This window comes from Pogoniulus pusillus, chromosome 20, assembly GCF_015220805.1.
Source record: "Pogoniulus pusillus isolate bPogPus1 chromosome 20, bPogPus1.pri, whole genome shotgun sequence".
Taxonomy (NCBI): domain Eukaryota; kingdom Metazoa; phylum Chordata; class Aves; order Piciformes; family Lybiidae; genus Pogoniulus; species Pogoniulus pusillus.
In genome coordinates this window covers 22,606,404-22,627,195 of record NC_087283.1, presented here as the reverse complement: position 1 = coordinate 22,627,195, position 20,792 = coordinate 22,606,404, and the positions used below count along the sequence as shown (strand labels likewise).

Below are 20,792 nucleotides of genomic sequence, written 5' to 3'. Positions count from 1 at the left end.
CCTGTCCTTTATCCCATGCCCTGCTGCAATTCCCAGTGCCAGCACAGGGCTGGGAGTCCCTTCCTGCTGGGTGCTGAGCCAGCAGCCCTCTCTCTCTCTCTCTCCACACCATCACTGCCACCAGGAGCTCAGCATCTCAGCACCACTGGAGGTTTCCAACGCCTCCAAAACGCAGGGCTAGGGCTGGGGGTTGGATTTTGCATCCCTGAGGGTCCAGCCCCGAGCTGAGGGGAAGGGATGTGGCACAGAACCATTCCTGAACTCTGCCTTAAATAGCTTCCAGTAACTCCAGGGCTTGGCTTGCCCTGGCCAGGATTTCAGGAGGTACCACTCTCAGAAGTGCCTGGGACTCCTGTTGGGAGCAGCCACTCCGGGGGGCTCAGCTCCCGGGGCTGTGCCCACGCTGGCACCGAGGTGCCCCCGGAGCCTGGCTGCCTCTGTGGGCACGGGGACTGAGGTGCCTGCATTCTGCCCTGCCACGATGGGAATGCCCTGGAGAATTCTGCCCCAGACAAGTCTTCCAGGCAGGTGCTGGTGCTGGGCAGAGGAAGCAGTGGGGCTGGGGGGGAGCTGTGTGCAGAGGACTGCCCTGCTCATTGCAGACTGCTGCAGTCCCACTGCTTTCTGCTGACAGCCACCACGGGGGCACCTTGGCAGACTCAGGCCCCCAGGCCAGGGGCAGTGTGCCCCCCCGGGGCGCTGAAGGCTCGGGGGCTGGGGAGGTGCTGCCCTGGGCAGGGGCAATGAACTGTAGCAAAGTTCTCCACTGAGAAATAAAAGCGTCTGGAAGGCTTCGAGCTGCAGTCTGGGTCTTACCTGGAGGCACAGGCAGCTGGGAAAGGAGCTGCAGCTGCCCAGCCTGGCACCCAACCCTGCCCAGCCAACCAGAGTATGGCACTGAGTGCCAGCCTGGCACCCAGTCCTGCCCAACCGACCAGAGCATGGCACTGAGTGCCAGCCTGGCACCCAGCCCTGCCCAACCGACCAGAGCATGGCACTGAGTGCCAGCCTGGCACCCAGTCCTGCCCAACCGACCAGAGCATGGCACTCAGTGCCAGCCTGGCACCCAGCCCTGCCCAACCGACCAGAGCATGGCACTCGGTGCCAGCCTGGCACCCAGCCCTGCCCAACCAACCAGAGCATGGCACTGAGTGCCAGCCTGGCACCCAGCCCTGCCCAACCAACCACACCATGGCACTGAGTGCCAGCCTGGCACCCAGCCCTGCCCAACCAACCACACCATGGCACTCAGTGCCAACCTAGCACCCAGCCCTGCCCAACCAACCACACCATGGCACTCAGTGCCAACCTAGCACCCAGCCCTGCCCAAACAACCACACCATGGCACTCAGTGCCAACCTAGCACCCAGCCCTGCCCAAACAACCACACCATGGCACTCAGTGCCCAACCTAGCACCCAGCCCTGCCCAACCAACCACACCATGGCACTCAGTGCCCAGCCAGCCTTGGCTCCAACCCCTCCAGCCACGGCCACTCCACCACCTCCCTGGGCAGCCCATGCCAGCGCCAATCACTCTCTGTGCCAGGAGCTTCCTCCTCACAGCCAGCCCACACCTGCCCTGCCACAGCTTCAGCCTGGGGCCCCTTCTGCTGCTGCTGCCTGCCTGGCACCAGAGCCCAACCCCACCTGGCTACAGCCTCCCTGCAGGCAGCTGCAGGCAGCAATCAGCTCTGCCCTGAGGCTCCTCTGCTGCAGCCTGCACCCCCCCAGCTCCCTCAGCCTCTCCTCACAGGGCTGTGCTCCAGGCCCCTCCCCAGCCTTGCTGCCCTTCTCTCAGCACCTTCCAGCACCTCAGCAGCTCTCTGCAATTCAGGAGCCCACAGCTGGACACAGCACTCCAGGGCTGGCCTGAGCAGGGCTGGGCACAGGGGCACAAGAACCTCCCTTCTCCTGCTGCCCACACTGCTCCTCAGCCAGCCCAGGATGCCACTGGCTCTGCTGCCCACCTGGGCACACTGCTGCCTCCTCTGCAGCTGCTCTCTCACAGCACCCCCAGGGCCCTCTCTGCCTGCCTGCTCTCAGCCCCTCTGGCCCCAGCCTGCACTGCTGCTTGGGGCTGCTGTGGCCAAAGGGCACAACCTGCCCTTGGCCTTCTTCACTCTCATCCCCTTGGCCTCTGCCCACCCATGCAGCCTGCCCAGGGCCCTCTGCAGGGCTCTGCTGCCCTCCAACAGCTCCACAGCTGCTCCTGGCTTGCTGCCACCTGCAGCCTCACTGCTGCTGGACTCAGTGCCCTGCTCCAGAGCATCACTGAAGAGACTGCCCAGGCCTGTGCCCAGCACTGCTCTGAGTGTCTGTGGAGCAGAGATGCTCTGCCAGGATGTGGTTGTGCAGCTCTGGGTTCCTTTCCCTGTATTTCACCGAAGCCTTTCCAGAGCTGCTGTGCAGAGGTCGCTGCTGCTCTCTCCTCCCGGGTGATGGTGACAGAAGCAGAGGGGATGGCCTCAGGCTGCAGCAGGGCAGGTTCAGCCTGGAGGTCAGGAACAACTTCCCAGCCAGAGTGCTCAGGCACTGGGATGTGCTGCCTGGGGAGGCGCTGGAGGCCCCAACCTGGCTGAGTTTAAGTCTCTTGGCTGTGGTGCTTGGGAATGTGGCTTTGGGCGACCCTTGTGGAGGAGGTTCTGGCCTGGGCTGGGCGCTGCTGAGGGGCAGTGCCAGCCTGGATGCTGCTGTGTGGCTGCTGAGGGGCACTGCCAGCCTGGATGCCTCTGTGCTGCTGTGTGGTGGCTGCTGAGGGGCACTGCCAGCCTGGATGCTGCTGTGTGGCTGCTGAGGGGCACTGCCAGCCTGGATGTCTCTGTGCTGCTGAGTGGCACTGCCAGCCTGGATGCTGCCCTGCTGCCGAGCATCACTGACGATACTGCACAGGCCTGTGCCCAGCTCTGCTCCCAGCCCCTCCGCCTGAGCGCCAGGCTGCAGCTGTGCGGTGCAGGGAGGCTGCAGGACAGGGGGAGCCAACCCTGGCAGCCGGCGCTGGGGCGGTAGCGGCTCCGGGCGGGGGTCCTGCTCCTGCTCCTGCCGGGGTGCCCCAGGTCCCTGCCGGGGTGCGGCTGTGAGCCCCCCAGGTCCCTGCCGGCTGTGAGCCCCCCCAGGTCCCTGCCGGCTGTGAGCCCCCCAGGTCCCTGCCGGCTGTGAGCCCCCCCAGGTCCCTGCCGGGGCTGAGCCCCCCCAGCCCCGCGGCCCCGCTCCGTGGGGGAGGCCTCGCTGTGCCCGGGGGGGGCGGTGCCTAGCAACCGCCCAGCGTCCCGCCCACACAGCCGCGCTCTCCCATTGGGCCTGCCGCCGTGTGGGCGGGCTCCCGCGGTGGCCTCCGCTCTCCCATTGGGCCTGCCGCCGTGTGGGCGGGCTCCCGCGGTGGCCTCCGCTCTCCCATTGGGCCTGCCGCCGTGTGGGCGGGCTCCCGCGGCGGCCTCCGCTCTCCCATTGGGCCTGCCGCCGTGTGGGCGGGCTCCCGTGGCGGCCTCCGCTCTCCCATTGGGCCTGCCGCCGTGTGGGCGGGCTCCCGTGGCGGCCTCCGCTCTCCCATTGGGCCTGCCGCCGTGTGGGCGGGCTCCCGTGGCCGCCTCGGCTCTGCCATTGGCTGGAGGGGCGGAGGGCAGCGTTGCCCGGGCAGCGGCGCGGCCTGTGCCCAGCTCCGGGCCGGGCGGGAGGTGAGGCGGGACCGGGCCGGGGCCGGGCCGGGGCGGGCAGGGCTGGCGCAGGGAGCGGCGCTCGGTGCCCATCGCAGAGCAGCGGCGGCGGCACGCTGGGCTGCGTCGCTGAGGCGAGGCGGGCCCCTGCGGAGGGCCAGCGGCGGGGCCGTGCGCTGCCCGGGGCCGGCGGTGCGCAGCGGCAGCCCAGGGCCCATCGCTCCTTCGCCTCGGCTCAGCTCGCTCCCGCCCCGGCCAGCTGCTGGGCACGACCCAGTGGCGGTGGTGGCAGAAGGGTGCCCTACAGCCAGCGGCTCCGTCCCTGTGCCCTGCCCTGCCCGCAGCTGCTCGCTGCCACCGGACGGGGCCTGGCAGAATCCTGCCCTGGCACATGGCACGGGCAGAGCCTGGCCTCTGAGCGCTGCGGAACGCGGGGCAGCGGCGTGGGCATCGCCATGGCTGTCTCGTGTGACAGTCAGCTGGAGGGGGAGAGCTGAGGCTGAGGGCAGAGCTGATTGCTGCCTGCAGCTGCCTGCAGGGAGGCTGTAGCCAGGTGGGGTTGGGCTCTGGTGCCAGGCAGGCAGCAGCAGCAGAAGGGGCCCCAGGCTGAAGCTGTGGCAGGGCAGGTGTGGGCTGGCTGTGAGGAGGAAGCTGCTGGCAGAGAGAGTGATTGGCACTGGCATGGGCTGCCCAGGGAGGTGGTGGAGTGGCCGTGGCTGGAGGGGTTGGAGCCAAGGCTGGCTGGGCACTGAGTGCCATGGTGTGGTTGTTTGGGCAGGGCTGGGTGCTAGGTTGGCACTGAGTGCCATGGTGTGGTTGTTTGGGCAGGGCTGGGTGCTAGGTTGGCACTGAGTGCCATGGTGTGGTTGTTTGGGCAGGGCTGGGTGCTAGGTTGGCACTGAGTGCCATGGTGTGGTTGGTTGGGCAGGGCTGGGTGCTAGGTTGGCACTGAGTGCCATGGTGTGGTTGTTTGGGCAGGGCTGGATGCTAGGTTGGCACTGAGTGCCATGATGTGGCTGTTTGGGCAGGGCTGGATGCTAGGTTGGCACTGAGTGCCATGGTGTGGTTGTTTGGGCAGGGCTGGGTGCTAGGTTGGCACTGAGTGCCATGGTGTGGTTGGTTGGGCAGGGCTGGGTGCTAGGTTGGCACTGAGTGCCATGGTGTGGTTGTTTGGGCAGGGCTGGGTGCTAGGTTGGCACTGAGTGCCATGGTGTGGTTGGTTGGGTAGGGCTGGATGCTAGGTCGGCACTGAGTGCCATGGTGTGGTTGTTTGGGCAGGGCTGGGTGCCAGGGTGGGCTGGCTGAGCCTGGCACTCTCTGCCAGCCTGCTTGGCTCTCTGAGTTACAGCTTCCTTCCTGTCTGAGCAGTGCCTGGTGGCTGAACAGCAGAGTTTGTGTGGGTGCCAAGTGACATGGTTAGGTTGGAGGAGAGGAACAGTTTCTTTGCTGCAGGAGCAGTCAGGGACTGGCACAGGCTGCCCAGGTGGGTGGTGCAGTCGCCACCCTCGCCTGGCGGCGTTGCAGAGCCGTGTGGCCCTGGCACTGCAGGCAGGGCTTGGTGCCCGTGGCGGGGCTGGGCTGCTGGCTGCAGTGGCTGTTAGCATTGTGTGTGACCTCTGGTGGTTTGGTTCTCCCTGCTGGCAGTGGTTGCAGTGTGCTGGAGCTCGGCTCGCTGCTCCCTGCGCCAGGCCAAGGAGCAGTGGGTGCAAGCTGCAGCAAAAGAGGCTCTGCCTCCACACCAGGGGAACTGTGTTACTGCAAGGGTCACAGCACTGGCACAGGGTCCCCAGAGAGGTTGTGTGGTCTCCTTCCCTGGAGCCTTCCCAGCCCTGTCTGGATGTGTTGCTGTGTGCTCTGTGTCAGACAGCACTGCCCTGCTCTGGCAGGGGGTTGGACTGGATGATCTCCTTGGGTCCCTTCCCACCCTTAACATCCTGCGAGCTGTGGTGCTCTTAACAGCACTAATGGGTGTATGATGTCACTGTCTGCCACGAGAGGCTCCTGGCACAGCTGGCAGCTCCTGGCTTGGACAGATTCACTCTGGGCTGGGTCGGGAACTGGCTGGATGGCAGAGCCAAGAGAGTGGTGGTGAATGGTGCCACATCCAGTTGGCAGCTGGCACCAGTGGTGTGCCCCAGGGAGCAGTTCTGGGCACAGGCCTGTGCAGTCTCTTCAGTGATGCTCTGGAGCAGGGCACTGAGTCCAGCAGCAGGGAGGCTGCAGATGGCAGCAAGCCAGGAGCAGCTGTGGAGCTGTTGGAGGGCAGCAGAGCCCTGCAGAGGGCCCTGGGCAGGCTGCATGGGTGGGCAGAGGCCAAGGGGATGAGAGTGAAGAAGGCCAAGGGCAGGTTGTGCCCTTTGGCCACAGCAGCCCCAAGCAGCAGTGCAGGCTGGGGCCAGAGGGGCTGAGAGCAGGCAGGCAGAGAGGGCCCTGGGGGTGCTGTGAGAGAGCAGCTGCAGAGGAGGCAGCAGTGTGCCCAGGTGGGCAGCAGAGCCAGTGGCATCCTGGGCTGGCTGAGGAGCAGTGTGGGCAGCAGGAGAAGGGAGGTTCTTGTGCCCCTGTGCCCAGCCCTGCTCAGGCCAGCCCTGGAGTGCTGTGTCCAGCTGTGGGCTCCTGAATTGCAGAGAGCTGCTGAGGTGCTGGAAGGTGCTGAGAGAAGGGCAGCAAGGCTGGGGAGGGGCCTGGAGCACAGCCCTGTGAGGAGAGGCTGAGGGAGCTGGGGGGGTGCAGGCTGCAGCAGAGGAGGCTCAGGGCAGAGCTGATTGCTGCCTGCAGCTGCCTGCAGGGAGGCTGTAGCCAGGTGGGGTTGGGCTCTGGTGCCAGGCACCCAGCAACAGAACAAGGGGACACAGCCCCAAGTTGTGCTGGGGTAGGTCTGGGCTGGCTGTGAGGAGGAAGCTGCTGGCAGAGAGAGTGCTTGACACTGGCATGGGCTGCCCAGGGAGGTGGTGGAGTGGCCGTGGCTGGAGGGATTGGAGCCAAGGCTGGCTGGGCACTGAGTGCCATGCTCTGGTTGACTGGATAGGGCTGGGTGCTAGGTTGGACTGGCTGATGTTGGAGGTCTCTTCCAACCTGGCTGATGCTATGATTCTATGATTCTGTGTTCCTTAGCACTGTCAAGGAAGGAGTGAGCACCAAGAGCAGCAGGACAGCAGATTGCCTCTCCCCCAGCTCTGTCATGCAGTAACAATGGCAGCTTCTGAGGAGGAGAACTTGGTTGTGGCCACGTGAGTATGCCCTGCTCTGTGTCACCTGCTCTGTGTCACCTGCTCTGTGTCACCTGCTCTGTGTCACCTGCTCTGTGTCACCTCCTCTGCAAGGCCTTTCCTCCTTAAAACACCTCAGAGCATACAGTCTGACCTAGGGTGGGGTGTCCCTGCCCCTGGCAGGGGGGTTGGAACTAGATGGTCCTTGTGGTCCCTTCCAAGCCTGGCTGATTCCATCGGTGCCTTTAAACCAAGCTGTGTGGCAGATGCTGCCCCTTAGGAGACGAAGGATGCAGAATGCAAAGCTGCAGGGGGGAGTTAAGGTGAAGTCAAACTGAATGCAGCCCCAGTGAGCACCCCACCAGCTAGCACTGGCTGAGGGTCAGAGCAAGCACTGTGAGGCTGAAAGGCTGAGGGGGTTGGCTTTGTTTTCACTTCAGAGTTTCCTTGTCAGGAGCATGTGCTGCCTGACGTCCCAGAGTCTCAGCAGAGACTCTGCCTGGATGCCCAGGCCCAACTCCAGTTGGCAGCTGGGTGCCAGTGCTGCTCCTCAGGGCTCAGTCCTAGGGCCACATCTCCTTAACCTCATTATCAACCCCCTGGGTGAGGGGCTCAGGGCACCTCCAGGAAGTTTGCAGGTGACACCAAGTTGGGCTGGCAGTGCTGATCTGCTGGAGGGCAGGGAGGCTCTGCAGAGGGCTCTGCCCAGGTTGGAGCCTCATGGGCTGAGGTTCAACAGAGCAGCACTTGAGTGACAGCAGCCCCAAGAACACCCCAGGCTGGGGCAGAGTGGCTGGCAAGTGCCTGGTTCTGGTTGGCAGCAGCTGCAGATGAGCCAGCAGTGGCCAGGCCAGGCCACCACTGTTGTGGCCTGAATCAGCACTGCTGTGGCCAGCAGAGACTCTGCCCCTGTGCTGGGCTTGTTCCAGCTGGAAAAGAGGAGGCAGAGGGGAGGCCTCACTGCTCTCCACAGCTCCCAGAAAGGAGGCTGCAGTGAGGAGGGGCTGGGCTTTGGTGTGGCCTGTGTCCCTGCTGGGCTGAGGTGTGCTCTGCATTCCCTCTCTTGGCTTTCAGCTCTGCCCCGTCCGACGCAGAGTTCGACGCAGTTGTTGGCTGTCTGGAGGACATCATCATGGGTAAGCTCTGCAGGTGGCTCTGGGCCTCAGGGGGGTGCTAGGCAGAGCTGCAAGCTGCACTGCTCTCAGCAGACACAGAGCTGAAAGAGTCCCAGCCTGCTTGCTGGCAGCTTTCTGCCTGTGTTCCATGGCCCCTAACATCCTAGGGAGTGAAAATGCACACACAAGGCCCTGGTGTGCTGCTGGCACAGCAGAGTGCTTGTGAGGCTTCACAGTGCACCCCTGCTCCTTAACCAAACAGGAGAGAGGCCTGGGGGGGCTCAGGGGGAAATCAGAGCTTTCTGGGGCTCCTACACCTTCCCCTGCAGTTCTCTGCAGTATCTCTGTTGATGGAGCTGGAGGAGGGGATTGAGGGCAGCCTCAGCTTGCAGGTGACACCAAACTGGTGGAGTGATCTGTGCTGCCATCCAGGGAGCCCTGGGCACAGAGCTGGGCACAGAGGAGCCAGAGGAGGCTCAGCAAGGCCAAGGGCAGAGTCCTGCGCCTGGGGAGGAAGAGCAAACTGCAGCAGCAGAGGCTGGGAGGTGACTGCTGGAGAGCAGCCCCAAGGAGAGGGCCCTGGGGGTGCTGGGGCAGAGCATCCCTGGCACAGCAATGTGCCCTGGGGGCCAAGAGGCCAATGGGGGCCTGGGGGGCACTCAGCAGAGTGTGCCCAGCAGAGCCAGGGAGCTTCTCCTGCCCCTCTGCTCTGCCCTGCTGAGAGCTCCTCTTGAGCCCTGCCTTCAGTTTGGGGCTCCCCAGTTGCAGAGGGACAGGAACTGCTGGAGAGGGTCCAGGGGAGGCTGTGAGGATGCTGAGGGGCCTGGAGCAGTGCCTGGGGAGGAGAGGCTGAGGGCCCTGGGGCTGCTTAGGCTGGAGAAGAGAAGGCTGAGAGGGGATTGGATCAATGTCTGCAACTCTCTGAGGGCTGGGGGCAGGAGGTGGGGACAGGCTCTGCTCACTGCTCCCTGGGCTAGGCCAAGCAGCAGTGGATGGAAGCTGCAGCACAGGAGGCTCAGCTCAGCACAAGGGCAACTTCTTGGCTGGAAGGGTCCCAGAGCCTGGCACAGGCTGCCCAGAGAGGCTGTGGAGTCTCCTTCTCTGGAGCCTTCCCAGCCCTGTCTGGATGTGTTCCTGTGTGCCCTGAGCTGGATTGTGTGGCCCTGCTGGGGCTGGGGGGGTTGGGCTGGATGAGCTCCTTGGGTCCCTTCCAACTCCTGACATCTGTCAGCTGTGATCTGCTGGCACATTGGGAGGACCCTGCAGAGGTGTCTGGCCAGGGTGGATGAGTGAGCTGAAGCCTGTGGGATGCTCCACAGTAAGACTGCAGGTGACACCAAATTGGGTGGCAGTGCTGACCTGCTTGAAGGCCTGGCCAGGATGGATCCATGGGCTGAGGTCAGTGTGTGAGGTTTAACTGAGCTGAGTGCTGGGTCCTGCACCTGGTTCACAGCAACCCCAGGAAGGCTCCAGGCTGGGGCAGACTGCTTGGAAAGTGCCCTGCAAAGAAAGATCTGGGGGTGCTGGGTGGCAGCAGCTGAAGGTGTGTGCCCCTGTACTGGGCATTCAGGGCAGCAGCAGCCTGGGCTGGATCAGCAGTGGTGTGGGCAGCAGGAGCAGGGCAGGGATTGTGCCCCTGGGCTGTGCCCCAAGGCCACAGCTTGAGTGCTGGGTTCGATTTTAGGCCTCTCACTCCCAGAAGGACATTGAGGAGCTGGAGCAGGTCCAGAGCAGGGCAGGGAAGGTGGGGAAGGGTCTGGAGCAGAGGGCTGGGGAGGGGCAGCTGAGGGAGCTGGGGGTGTGCAGTGTGGGGCAGAGGAGGCTGAGGCAGAGCTCATTGCTCTGTGCAGCTCCCTGAGAGGAGGCTGCAGCCAGCTGGGGCTGGGCTCTGCCCCCTGGGCTCAGGGCACAGGAGGAGAGGACCTGGGCTGGAATTGTGCCAGGGGAGGCTTAGGCTGGAGAGGAGGAGAAATGTCTCTGCTGGTGCAGTGGTCAGGGCTTGGCAGAGGCTGCCCAGGGAGTGCCCCTGGCTGGAGGTGCTGCAGAGCTGTGTGGCCATGGCACCTGGGCAGAGGGTTTGGTGCCCAGGGTGGGGCTGGGTTTAAGGCTGGACTCAGTGGTTCATAGAATCAACCAGGTGGGAAGAGACCTCCAACATCATCCAGTCCAACCTAGCACCCAGCCCTATCCAGTCAGCCACACCATGGCACTCAGTGCCCAGCCAGGATTTTCTTGAACCCCTCCAGCCACAGCCACTCCACCACCTCCCTGGGCAGCCCATTCCAGTGCCAATCACTCTCTCTGCCAGGAGCTTCCTCCTAACATCCAGCCTAGACTTTCCCCAGCACAACTTGAGGCTGTGTCCCCTTGTTCTGTTGCTGGTTGCCTGGCACCAGAGCCCAACCCCAGCTGGCTACAGCCTCCCTGCAGGCAGCTGCAGGCAGCAATCAGCTCTGCCCTGAGCCTCCTCTGCTGCAGCCTGCACCCCCCCAGCTCCCTCAGCCTCTCCTCACAGGGCTGTGCTCCAGGCCCCTCCCCAGCTTTGTTGCCCTTCTCTGGACACCTTCCAGCACCTCAACATCTCTCTTGAATTGAGGGGCCCAGAACTGGACACAGGTTGTGGAGGCTTTCTCCAGTCTTAATGATTCCATAAGGTTTCCTCTCAGCCTCCTCTGCCCCACACTGCACACCCCCAGCTCCCTCAGCTGCCCCTCCCCAGCCCTCTGCTCCAGACCCTTCCTCACCTTTCCTCCCCTTCTCTGGACCTGCTCCAGCCCCTCAGTACCCACCTAGGAGTGAGAGGCCCCAAAGTGCCCCCAGGATTCAGGTTGTGGCCTCTCAAGTGCCCAGTACAGAGGGACAAACCTTTCCTGGCCTGGCTGCTTCCACTGTTCTTTATCCAGGCCAGGATGTCTGTGGCCTTTTGGGCACCTCTGCCCCTGCTGGCCCCTCCTCAGCCAGCTGTGGATCAGCACCCCTGGCATCTTCCCAAGCTGGCAGCACAGGGCTCCTGCTCACTGCCATCAGGTCAGCTCTGGGACCACATCCTTCCCAGGGCTCTGTGCTTGCTTCAGCCTCAGTTGCCTGGGGGTGAAGCTGAGCCTGGAGGAACGCTCCCCAGGCTGCTTCTGGGGGAGTGCTGGTGTTTGGCAAGCTCAGGATGGTGAATGTTAACACAGTGAGCACCTCTCACCCAGCCTCTTGTGTCTGCTGTGACCTGCCAGCTTCCCTCCCATTTGCTTCCACAACTGCAGCAAAAACTCTTCAGCAGGTGAAGCTGAAGCTGGGAGTGCCACTGGGAGTTGTTTGGTTTTTCATTCAAGGGGTAAAAAAAAATCCCAAGCAAAGCTCAGCCTGGTGCCTGAGCAGCAGCTGCAGTGCTGCTGTGGCCTGCTGTGCCCTGCACGTGGGCTGGGAGCTGTGGTGGCAGCAGGGAGGCAGAGGGCTGCTGACTGTGGGGGCTTTGTGTGGCTAACAGAGGCACCAAACTCTAACTGGATGATGCACTTCTGTTGTGGCCCAGATGATGACTTCCAGTTCATACAGAGGACCTTCATGGAGAAGCACTACCAGGAGTTTGATGACTCAGAAGAGAACAAGCTCAGCTACACAGCCATCTTCAATGAATATGTGAGAGAGCCTTGCCCCTGCTCCTGCCCCTGCCCCTGCCCCTGCTCCTGCCTCTGCCCCTGCCCCTGCCCCTGCCCCTGCCCCTGCTCCTGCCCCTGCTCCTGCCCCTGCCCCTGCTCCTGCCCCTGCCCCTGCTCCTGCCCCTGCTCCTGCCCCTGCCCCTGCCCCTGCTCCTGCTCCTGCCCCTGCTCCTGCCCCTGCCCCTGCTCCTGCCCCTGCTCCTGCTCCTGCTCCTGCCCCTGCCCCTGCTCCTGCCCCTGCCCCTGCCCCTGCTCCTGCCCCTGCTCCTGCCCCTGCTCCTGCCCCTGCCCCTGCCCCTGCTCCTGCCCCTGCCCCTGCTCCTGCCTCTGCCCCTGCCCCTGCTCCTGCCCCTGCTCCTGCTCTGCCCCTGCCCCGGCTCCTGCCCCTGCCCCTGCTCCTGCCCCTGCCCCTGCTCCTGATCCTGCTCCTGCCCCTGCCCCTGCCCCTGCCCCTGCCCCTGCTCCTGCCCCTGCCCCTGCTCCTGCCCCTGCCCCTGCCCCTGCCCCTGCTCTGCCCCTGCCTCTGCTCCTGATCCTGCTCCTGCTCTGCCCCTGCCCCTGCCCCTGCTCCTGCCCCTGCTCCTGCCCCTGCCCCTGTCCCTGCCCCTGCCCCTGCTCCTGCCTCTGCCCCTGCCCCTGGGCGACCCTTGTGGAGGAGGTTCTGGCCTGAGCTGGGTGCTGCTGAGGGGCACTGCCAGCCTGGATGCCTCTGTGCTGCTGTGTGGCTGCTGAGGGGCAGTGCCAGCCTGGATGCCTCTGTGCTGCTGTGTGGCTGCTGAGGGGCACTGCCAGCCTGGATGCCTCTTTGCTGCTGTGTGGCTGCTGCCGGCGGCGTGGCCCTTGCTGGAGGCAGTCAATGGCCAACAGCTGCAGCACAAAGCTTTGCTCTGCTCCTCTTGGGCTGCTGTGTCTGTGTGCACCCAGAAGTTGGCCAGTGCCAGCTGCAGGAGCCTCAGCAAGCCAAAGTGCCAGGTGCTGCAGCTGGACAGGTGGGCACAGAGCTGCTGTGCACTGAGCTGTGCTGTGCCACTCCATTCTGAGTTGTGCCTCTCTGAGCCGTGCTGCTCTGAGCCTCTCTGAGCTGAGCCTCTCTGAGCCGTGCTGCTCTGAGCTGTGCTGCTCTGAGCCTCTCTGAGCCGTGCTGCTCTGAGCTGTGCCTCTCTGAGCCTCTCTGAGCTGTGCTGCTCTGAGCTGTGCCTCTCTGAGCCTCTCTGAGCTGTGCCTCTCTGAGCTGTGCCTCTCTGAGCCGTGCTGCTCTGAGCCGTGCTGCTCTGAGCCTCTCTGAGCTGAGCCTCTCTGAGCTGAGCCTCTCTGAGCCGTGCTGCTCTGAGCTGTGCTGCTCTGAGCCTCTCTGAGCCGTGCTGCTCTGAGCTGTGCCTCTCTGAGCCTCTCTGAGCTGTGCTGCTCTGAGCTGTGCCTCTCTGAGCCGTGCTGCTCTGAGCCTCTCTGAGCCGTGCTGCTCTGAGCCGTGCTGCTCTGAGCCTCTCTGAGCCGAGCCTCTCTGAGCCGTGCTGCTCTGAGCCTCTCTGAGCCGTGCTGCTCTGAGCCTCTCTGCTCTGAGCCTCTCTGAGCCGTGCTGCTCTGAGCCTCTCTGAGCCGTGCTGCTCTGAGCCGTGCTGCTCTGAGCCTCTCTGAGCTGTGCTGCTCTGAGCCTCTCTGAGCCGTGCTGCTCTGAGCCTCTCTGCTCTGAGCCTCTCTGAGCTGTGCTGCTCTGAGCCTCTCTGAGCCAAGCCTCTCTGAGCCTCTCTGAGCCGAGCCTCACTGAGCCTCTCCTCTCTGAGCCTCTCTGAGCCGAGCCTCTTTGAGCTGAGCTGCTCTGAGCCTCTCTGAGCCGTGCTGCTCTGAGCCTCTCTGCTCTGAGCCTCTCTGAGCCGTGCTGCTCTGAGCCTCTCTGAGCCGTGCTGCTCTGAGCCTCTCTGCTCTGAGCCTCTCTGAGCTGTGCTGCTCTGAGCCTCTCTGAGCCAAGCCTCTCTGAGCCTCTCTGAGCCGAGCCTCACTGAGCCTCTCCTCTCTGAGCCTCTCTGAGCCGAGCCTCTTTGAGCTGAGCTGCTCTGAGCCTCTCTGAGCCGAGCCTCTTTGAGCTGAGCTGCTCTGAGCCTCTCTGAGCCAAGCCTCTCTGAGCTGTGCTGCTCTGAGCCTCTCTGAGCCTCTCTGAGCCGAGCCTCACTGAGCCTCTCCTCTCTGAGCCTCCCTGAGCCGAGCCTCTCTGAGCTGAGCTGCTCTGAGCCTCTCTGAGCCGAGCCTCTCTGAGCTGTGCTGCTCTGAGCCTCTCTGAGCCAAGCCTCTCTGAGCCGAGCCTCACTGAGCCTCTCCTCTCTGAGCCTCTCTGAGCCGAGCCTCTCTGAGCTGAGCTGCTCTGAGCCACTCTGAGCTGAGCCGCTCTGAGCCGCTCCTCTCTGAGCCGAGCCGCTCTGAGCCGAGCCTCTCTGATCCATGCCTCTCTGAGCTTAGCCTCTCTGAGCTGAGCTGCTCTGAGCCTCTCTGAGCTTAGCCTCTCTGAGCTGAGCTGCTCTGAGCCTCTCTGAGCTTAGCCTCTCTGAGCTGAGCTGCTCTGAGCCTCTCTGAGCCGAGCCTCTCTGAGCTGTGCTGCTCTGAGCCTCTCTGAGCCAAGCCTCTCTGAGCCTCTCTGAGCCGAGCCGCTCTGAGCCGCTCCTCGCCGAGCCGCTGCGGGGCCTGCTGATGTTCCAAGGTTGGTTTGCCTCTGTTGCAGATCTCTTTAGTGGAGAAATACATCGAATCGAAGCTGCTGGACTGGATCCCTGGCTTCAACATGGCTGCCTTCACCATGTCCCTGCAGTGAGTCTCTGCTCTGCTCCTGCCTCCGCGCTGCCTCTGTGCCTCTGTTGCTTCTTCAGCTGCCTGAAGGCCAAAGTTTGTCAGCTCTGCCTTTGGAGGGAGGTTCTGCTTTGAGTAGAGAAGCCAAACCCCTTGGTGCAGGCACTGAGTGCCCACTCTTCTTGCCTGCAGCGTGTCCTGCTGCCTGGTGGTTCTGCCCTGCCATGCTGAAATAGATTTGAGTTTTAAGGGGAGGGGCAGAAACCAGCAGAAGAGTTCTGGAGGCTTTTCAGAGTCACCCTGAGGCCAGAACCTTCAGCTCAGGTTTGACTTAGCACCGAAAGTTAGGGGTTGGAAGGGACCTTCAAGAGTCATCCAGTCCAACCCCCCTGCCAGAGCAGGAGCACCCAGGGCAGGGCACCCAGGAACACAGAGCAATTGCTAAGGGGAGAAGGACTCTGGAAGTCAGCAAATCTGCTCAGGGTCTGTGGGTGTCATTGAGGCAAGAAATGTTTCCTGCTGCCTGCAAAGAGCCAGGCCCAGCTGCTCCCTGACTCTGCCAGCTGCTCCCCATCTCTGCCAGCAGCTCCCCATCTCTGCCAGCAGCTCCCCATCTCTGCCAGCTGCTCCCCGTCTCTGCCAGCTGCTCCCCGTCTCTGCCAGCAGCTCCCCGTCTCTGCCAGCTGCTCCCCATCTCTGCCAGCTGCTCCCCATCTCTGCCAGCTGCTCCCCATCTCTGCCAGCAGCTCCCTCTCTCCACCTACCAGCAGCTCCCTCTCTCCCCCTACCAGCAGCTCCCCGTCTCTGCCAGCTGCTCCCCATCTCTGCCAGCAGCTCCCCGTCCCTGCCAGCAGCTCCCCATCTCTGCCAGCAGCTCCCCGTCCCTGCCAGCAGCTCCCCGTCTCTGCCAGCAGCTCCCCATCTCTGCCAGCTGCTCCCCATCTCTGCCAGCTGCTCCCCGTCCCTGCCAGCTGCTCCCCGTCTCTGCCAGCAGCTCCCCCTCCCTGCCAGCTGCTCCCCGTCCCTGCCAGCAGCTCCCCATCACTGCCAGCTGCTCCCCATCTCTGTCCCTGCCAGCTGCTCCCCATCTCTGTCCCTGCCAGCTGCTCCCCCTCTCCCCTGCCAGCTGCTCCCCCTCTGCCCTTGCCAGTTGCTCCCCATCTCTGCCAGCTGCTCCCCCTCTACCTTTGCCAGCTGCTCCCCACCTCTGCCAGCTGCTCAGGTCCCCTCTCAGCCTCTCACAGCAGAGATGTCCCAGGCCCTTCAGCATCCTTGTAGCCTCTGTTGGACTCTTTCCATGTCCCTAAGTGTTCAGTACCAAGGTTCCTGTTTCAGTGCTGCTGCTGTTCCACTTGTCCCTGTATCCTTTCTGCCCTCACCCCCTTTTCAGAGCCCCATTTTGTTCCCCAGCTGTTGGTTTTTCTTTCCCCATTCCTTTCCTTGTCCCTGCAGGCAGCACAAGGATGAGATGGCAGGGGACATCTTTGACATGCTTCTCACCTTTACTGACTTCTTGGCTTTCAAAGAGATGTTCCTGGATTACAGAGCTGTGAGTTGTTTGCATTGCCCCTGGCATCACCAAATGTTCAGAGAGGCACAGAATGGGTTGGGTTGGAAGGGACCTCAAAGCTCAGCCAGTGCCAACCTCCCTGCCAAGGGCAGGGACAGCTCTCACCACCACAGGGTGCTCAAGGCCTCATCCAGCCTGGCACTGAACACCTCCAAGGAGGTTGTGGGGCACAGAATGGATCTTTGATCTTTGATCCCATTCTATGCTTCTGTGCCCCACAGCCTCCCTGGGCAACCTGTGTCAGGCTCTCCCCTCTCCCAGCTCCAAGCCATTCTCCCTCCCCCTGGCACTGCCAGCCCTTGTCTGAAGTCCCTCCCCAGCTCCCCTGCAGCCCCTTCAGGTACTGCAAGGCTGCTCTCAGCTCTCCTCTGCAGGCTGCACAGCCCCAACTCTGCCAGCCTGTGCCCACAGCAGAGCCTCTGAGCATCTTCCTTGCCCTCCTGTAATGTCAGATTGGCTGGGGAAGAAAAAAGAGAGAGAGAAAGAGAGGAGAGAGAAGGAGAAAGAGAGAAAGAAAGAGAGAAAGAAAGAGAGAAAGAAAGAGAGAAAGAAAGAAAGAAAGAAAGAAAGAAAGAAAGAAAGAAAGAAAGAAAGAAAGAAAGAAAGAAAGAAAGAAAGAAAGAAAGAAAGAGAAGGAAAGAAGGAAAGAAGGAAAGAAGGAAAGAAAGAAAGAAAGAAAGAGAGAGAAAGAAAGAAAAAGAAAGAAAGAAAGAAAAGAAAGAAGGAAGGAAAGAAGGAAAGAAGGAAAGAAAGAAGGAAAGAAAGAAAGAAAGAAGGAAAGAAGGAAAGAAAGAAAGAAAGAAAGAAAGAAAGAAAGAAAGAAAGAAAGAAAGAAAGAAAGAAAGAAAGAAGAAGGAAAGAAAGAAAGAAAGAAAGAAAGAAAGAAGAAGGAAAGAAAGAAAGAAAGAAAGAAAGAAAGAAAGAAAGAAAGAAAGAAAGAAAGAAAGAAAGAAAGAAAGAAAGAAAGAAAGAGAAGGAAAGAAAGAAAGAAAGAAAGAAAGAAAGAAAGAAAGAAAGAAAGAAAGAAAGAAAGAAAGAAAGAAAGAAAGAAAGAAAGAAGGAAAGAAAGAAGGAAAGAAAGAAAGAGAAAGAAAGAAAGAAGGAAAGAAAGAAGGAAAGAAAGAAAGAGAAAGAAAGAAAGAAAGAAGGAAAGAAAGAAGGAAAGAAAGAAAGAGAAAGAAAGAAGGAAAGAAAGAAAGAAAGGAAGAAAGAAGGAAGGAAAGAAGGAAAGAAAGAAGGAAAGAAAGAAAGAAAGAAAGAAAGAAAGAAAGAAAGAAAGAAAGAAAGAAAGAAAGAAAGAAAGAGAAAGAAAGAGAAAGAAAGAAAGAAGGAAAGAAAGAAAGAAAGAAAGAAAGAGAAAGAAAGAAAGAAGGAAAGAAGGAAAGAAAGAAAGAAAGAAAGAAAGAAAGAAAGAAAGAAAGAAAGAAAGAAAGAAAGAAAGAAAGAAAGAAAGAAAGAAAGAGAGAAGGAAAGAGAGAAGGAAAGAAAGAAATAGAAACAAAGAAAGATAGAAATAAAGAGACAGAAAGAGAAAGAAAGAAAGAAAGAAGGAAAGAAAGAAGGAAAGAAAGAAAGAGAAAGAAAGAAAGAGAGAAGGAAAGAGAGAAGGAAAGAGAAGGAAAGAGAGAAGGAAAGAAAGAAAGAGAAAGAAAGAAAGAAAGAGAAAGAAAGAGAAAGAAAGAAAGAAAGAAGGAAAGAAAGAAGGAAAGAAAGAAAGAGAAAGAAAGAAAGAAAGAAGGAAAGAGAGAAGGAAAGAGAAGGAAAGAGAGAAAGAAGGAAAGAAGGAAAGAAGGAAAGAAGGAAAGAAAGAAAGAAAGAAAGAAAGAAAGAAAGAAAGAAAGAAAGAAAGAAAGAAGGAAAGAAAGAAGGAAAGAAAGAAAGAGAAAGAAAGAGAAAAGGAAAGAGAAGGAAAGAGAGAAGGAAAGAGAAGGAAAGAGAGAAGGAAAGAAAGAAAGAGAAAGAAAGAAAGAAAGAAAGAGAAAGAAAGAAAGAAAGAAAGAGAGAAGGAAAGAAAGAAGGAAAGAAAGAAAGAGAAAGAAAGAAAGAAAGAAGGAAAGAGAGAAGGAAAGAGAAGGAAAGAGAGAAAGAAGGAAAGAAGGAAAGAAGGAAAGAAGGAAAGAAAGAAAGAAAGAAAGAAAGAAAGAAAGAAAGAAAGAAAGAAAGAAAGAAAGAAAGAAAGAAAGAAAGAAAGAAAGAAAGAAAGAAAGAAAGAAAGAAAGAAAGAAAGAAAGAAAGAAAGAAAAAGAAAGAAAGGAAGGAAGGAAAGAAAGAAGAGAAAGGAAAGAAAGAGAAAAGAGAAAGAAAAGGAGAAATAAAGAGAGAGAAAGAAAGAAAAAGAAAGAAAAGAGAAAGAAAAGGAGAAATAATAGAGAGAAAAGAGAAATAAAGAGAAATGAAAGAAAGAAAGGTAAAATAAAAGAGAGAAAGAAAAGAGAGAGAAAGAAAGGAAGAAGAGAAAGTAAAGAAAAGAAAAGAAAAAGAAGAGAAAGAAAAGAGTGAAAGAAAAGAGAAAGAGAAAGAGAGAAAGAGAGAAAGAGAGAAAGAGAGAGAGAAAGAAAGAAAGAAAGAAAGAAAGAAAGAAAGAAAGAAAGAAAGAAAGAAAGAAAGAAAGAGAGAAGGAAAGAGAGAAGGAAAGAAAGAAAGAAAGAAAGAAAAGAAAAGAGAGGGAGACAGAGAAGAAACAGAGAGAAAGAGAGAGCTCTCAGAGCAATCCATGTGGGAAGGGTCCTCTGGGGGTCAGCTGATCCAAAGGCCATGCTCAAGCAGGGCTCCTTAGGGCCTTGTTGTGCTGTGGCAGCAGGCAGCAGGCAGCAGCATCTGTTCAGAGGTGGTTCCAGTGTGGAAGGGAAAAGCTCTGAGGAGTTGTTTAAAGTCAGAATCTTCAGCCAGGGATCCACCCCCACCCCCCAGGGCTGCCTTTTCTGCTGGGCACTTTCCAGCCACTGCCCCCAGCCTGGAGCCTTCCTGGGGCTGCTGTGACCCAAGTGCAGGACCCAGCCCTTGGCCTTGTTGAACCTCATCCCAGTGGCCTCAGCCCATGGATGCAGCCTGGGCAGAGGCTGTGGAGCCTCCCTGCCCTGCAGCAGATCAGCACTGGTGCCAGCTGCAGGCTGAGGGAGCCTCAATCCCCTCACCCAGACCATTGGTGAGGACATTGAGCAAAGCTGGCCCCAGCACTGAGCCCTGGGGAACCTCACTGGTGCCCAACTGCCAGCTGGAGTGAACTCCAATGCCCAGCACTCTTTGGGCCAGTTCTTAACTCAGCACAGTGCCCAGCTGCCCAAGCAATGCATGCAGTGCCCATTCTCCTCTCCACTCTGCTTCTTGCAAGCAGTTTAGAATTCACAGATTGCTTTTTCTCCCTGTTTGTAGGAAAAGGAAGGTCGAAGCCTGGACTTAAGCAGTGGCTTAGTGGTGACTTCCTTAAACAAATCGTCAGTGTCCTCCTCCTAGAAGAGCTTTTTGCACTCCTTTTCCTCTCCAGCTGAGAGCTCTGCTGTTGTTTGGACACTAAAGGTGACTCAGCTGTGGCAGTTGGTACATTGGTCTATAAACCTGAGTGCTCCCTGGCTGTGCCAAGCCTCCTCCTTACTGTGCACTGTGATTCACTTCTGCTCAGGCCCCAGCTCTTGGAACCAGGATAACCCCAAGCCTGGCCTGCCTGTGCACTGCTCACTCCCTCTGCTGCAGAGGCACAGCTGCCTGGGCACAGAGGTGTTCAGGGTGCCCTGAGCTGCTCCCCTGAAGGTGCTGGTGGAGAGCTGGGTGTTTGCTGCCAGGCTGTGGGCAGCCTGGCTGTAGCCATGCACCCATGGCAGCATCAGACCAGCTGAGCCAGGTTGGTGGTGGAGCTGTAGCCCTCAGTCTGTCCCAGACTGGCACAGGCTACCCTGGGTGGGTTGTGGAGTCTCCCTCTCTGGAGACCTGCCTGGATGTGTTCCTGTGTGATCTGGTAGAGGTGATCCTCCTCTGGCAGGGGGGTTGGACTGGATGAGCCTTCAAGATCTCTTCCAGCCCCTAACCTTCTGTGACCTCCAAGCACATCACTCTGCTGGGGAGCTGGATCTTGAGCTGCTTCCCAGAGCCACTCATCCCTCAGTGACAGGGAGCAGAGGCAGGAGGGCTTGGCAGAGAGGTGACATCTCTGGGACTGTCAGCCTGGCTTTGTGTTTGGAGATGTTTAACCTGAACAAGGCATGAAAAGAGCAATTTCCTCACTGCTCTTAGATAGATATCACAGGATTCCAGAGTGCCAGCCTGGAAGGGACCCCAAGGACCACCTGGGCCAACCTCTCTAGGTGATGGTGGAGTTGAAGTGAGCTGGCTCAGCACCCTGGCAAGCTGGGCCTGAAAACTTGGTGTCAAGGGCCTCTACTGCTTGCCCTGGGAGATGATTCCAGTGTCTGGCAGTGCTCAGGGGGACACATTTCCTTCTGGAGCCCACTGGGAATGTCCCCAGCACTTCTTTTCTTCTCCATGGCACTCCTGGTACCCAGGGAGTCTCCATCCTGCTGGTAGCTACCCTCAGTGTCCTGGTCCGTGGTGACAAGGTCTGCCCTGAGCCTTCTCCTCTCAAGGCTGAACCATCCCAGCTCTGCAGCCTTTCCTCACCTGGCAGGTGTGTGTTCAGAGCTGTGGAAACCTGACCCTTCTTGAGCTCACTGAGAGCCAAATCGAGGTTGATCAGGCAGGGGCTAGAGTGGTTTATCCACTCCCTTCCACGTCACACCCTGCTGAATCCCCTGAGCCTCTGCAGCCCAGCTGTTGGAAGTGCTCCTGTGCAGCCTTTGTGGCCCTGCTCCAGCTTCCCTGGGCACAAGCACTC

General features: G+C 59.2%; 1 protein-coding gene across 2 annotated transcripts; it reads left to right on the top strand.

Annotated features, from left to right (window-relative positions):
- The first annotated feature begins 3,566 nt into the window (after positions 1 to 3,566).
- On the top strand, positions 3,567 to 19,538 carry ARL2BP (ADP ribosylation factor like GTPase 2 binding protein). 2 transcript variants are annotated; one of them, XM_064160618.1, is made up of 7 exons: positions 3,567 to 3,672; positions 6,763 to 6,878; positions 7,932 to 7,993; positions 11,496 to 11,602; positions 14,333 to 14,418; positions 15,850 to 15,946; positions 19,340 to 19,538. In XM_064160618.1, exons 2-7 carry the CDS (start codon positions 6,841 to 6,843, stop codon positions 19,418 to 19,420), a joined length of 471 nt encoding a protein of 156 aa, XP_064016688.1. In that variant the 5' UTR covers positions 3,567 to 3,672; positions 6,763 to 6,840; the 3' UTR covers positions 19,421 to 19,538. The 2 variants fall into 2 exon arrangements, with proteins under 2 accessions (XP_064016688.1, XP_064016687.1); XM_064160617.1 differs by lacking the exon at positions 3,567 to 3,672 and adding an exon at positions 3,982 to 4,204 and having other exon boundaries at positions 11,451 to 11,602.
- The last annotated feature ends 1,254 nt before the right edge of the window (positions 19,539 to 20,792 follow it).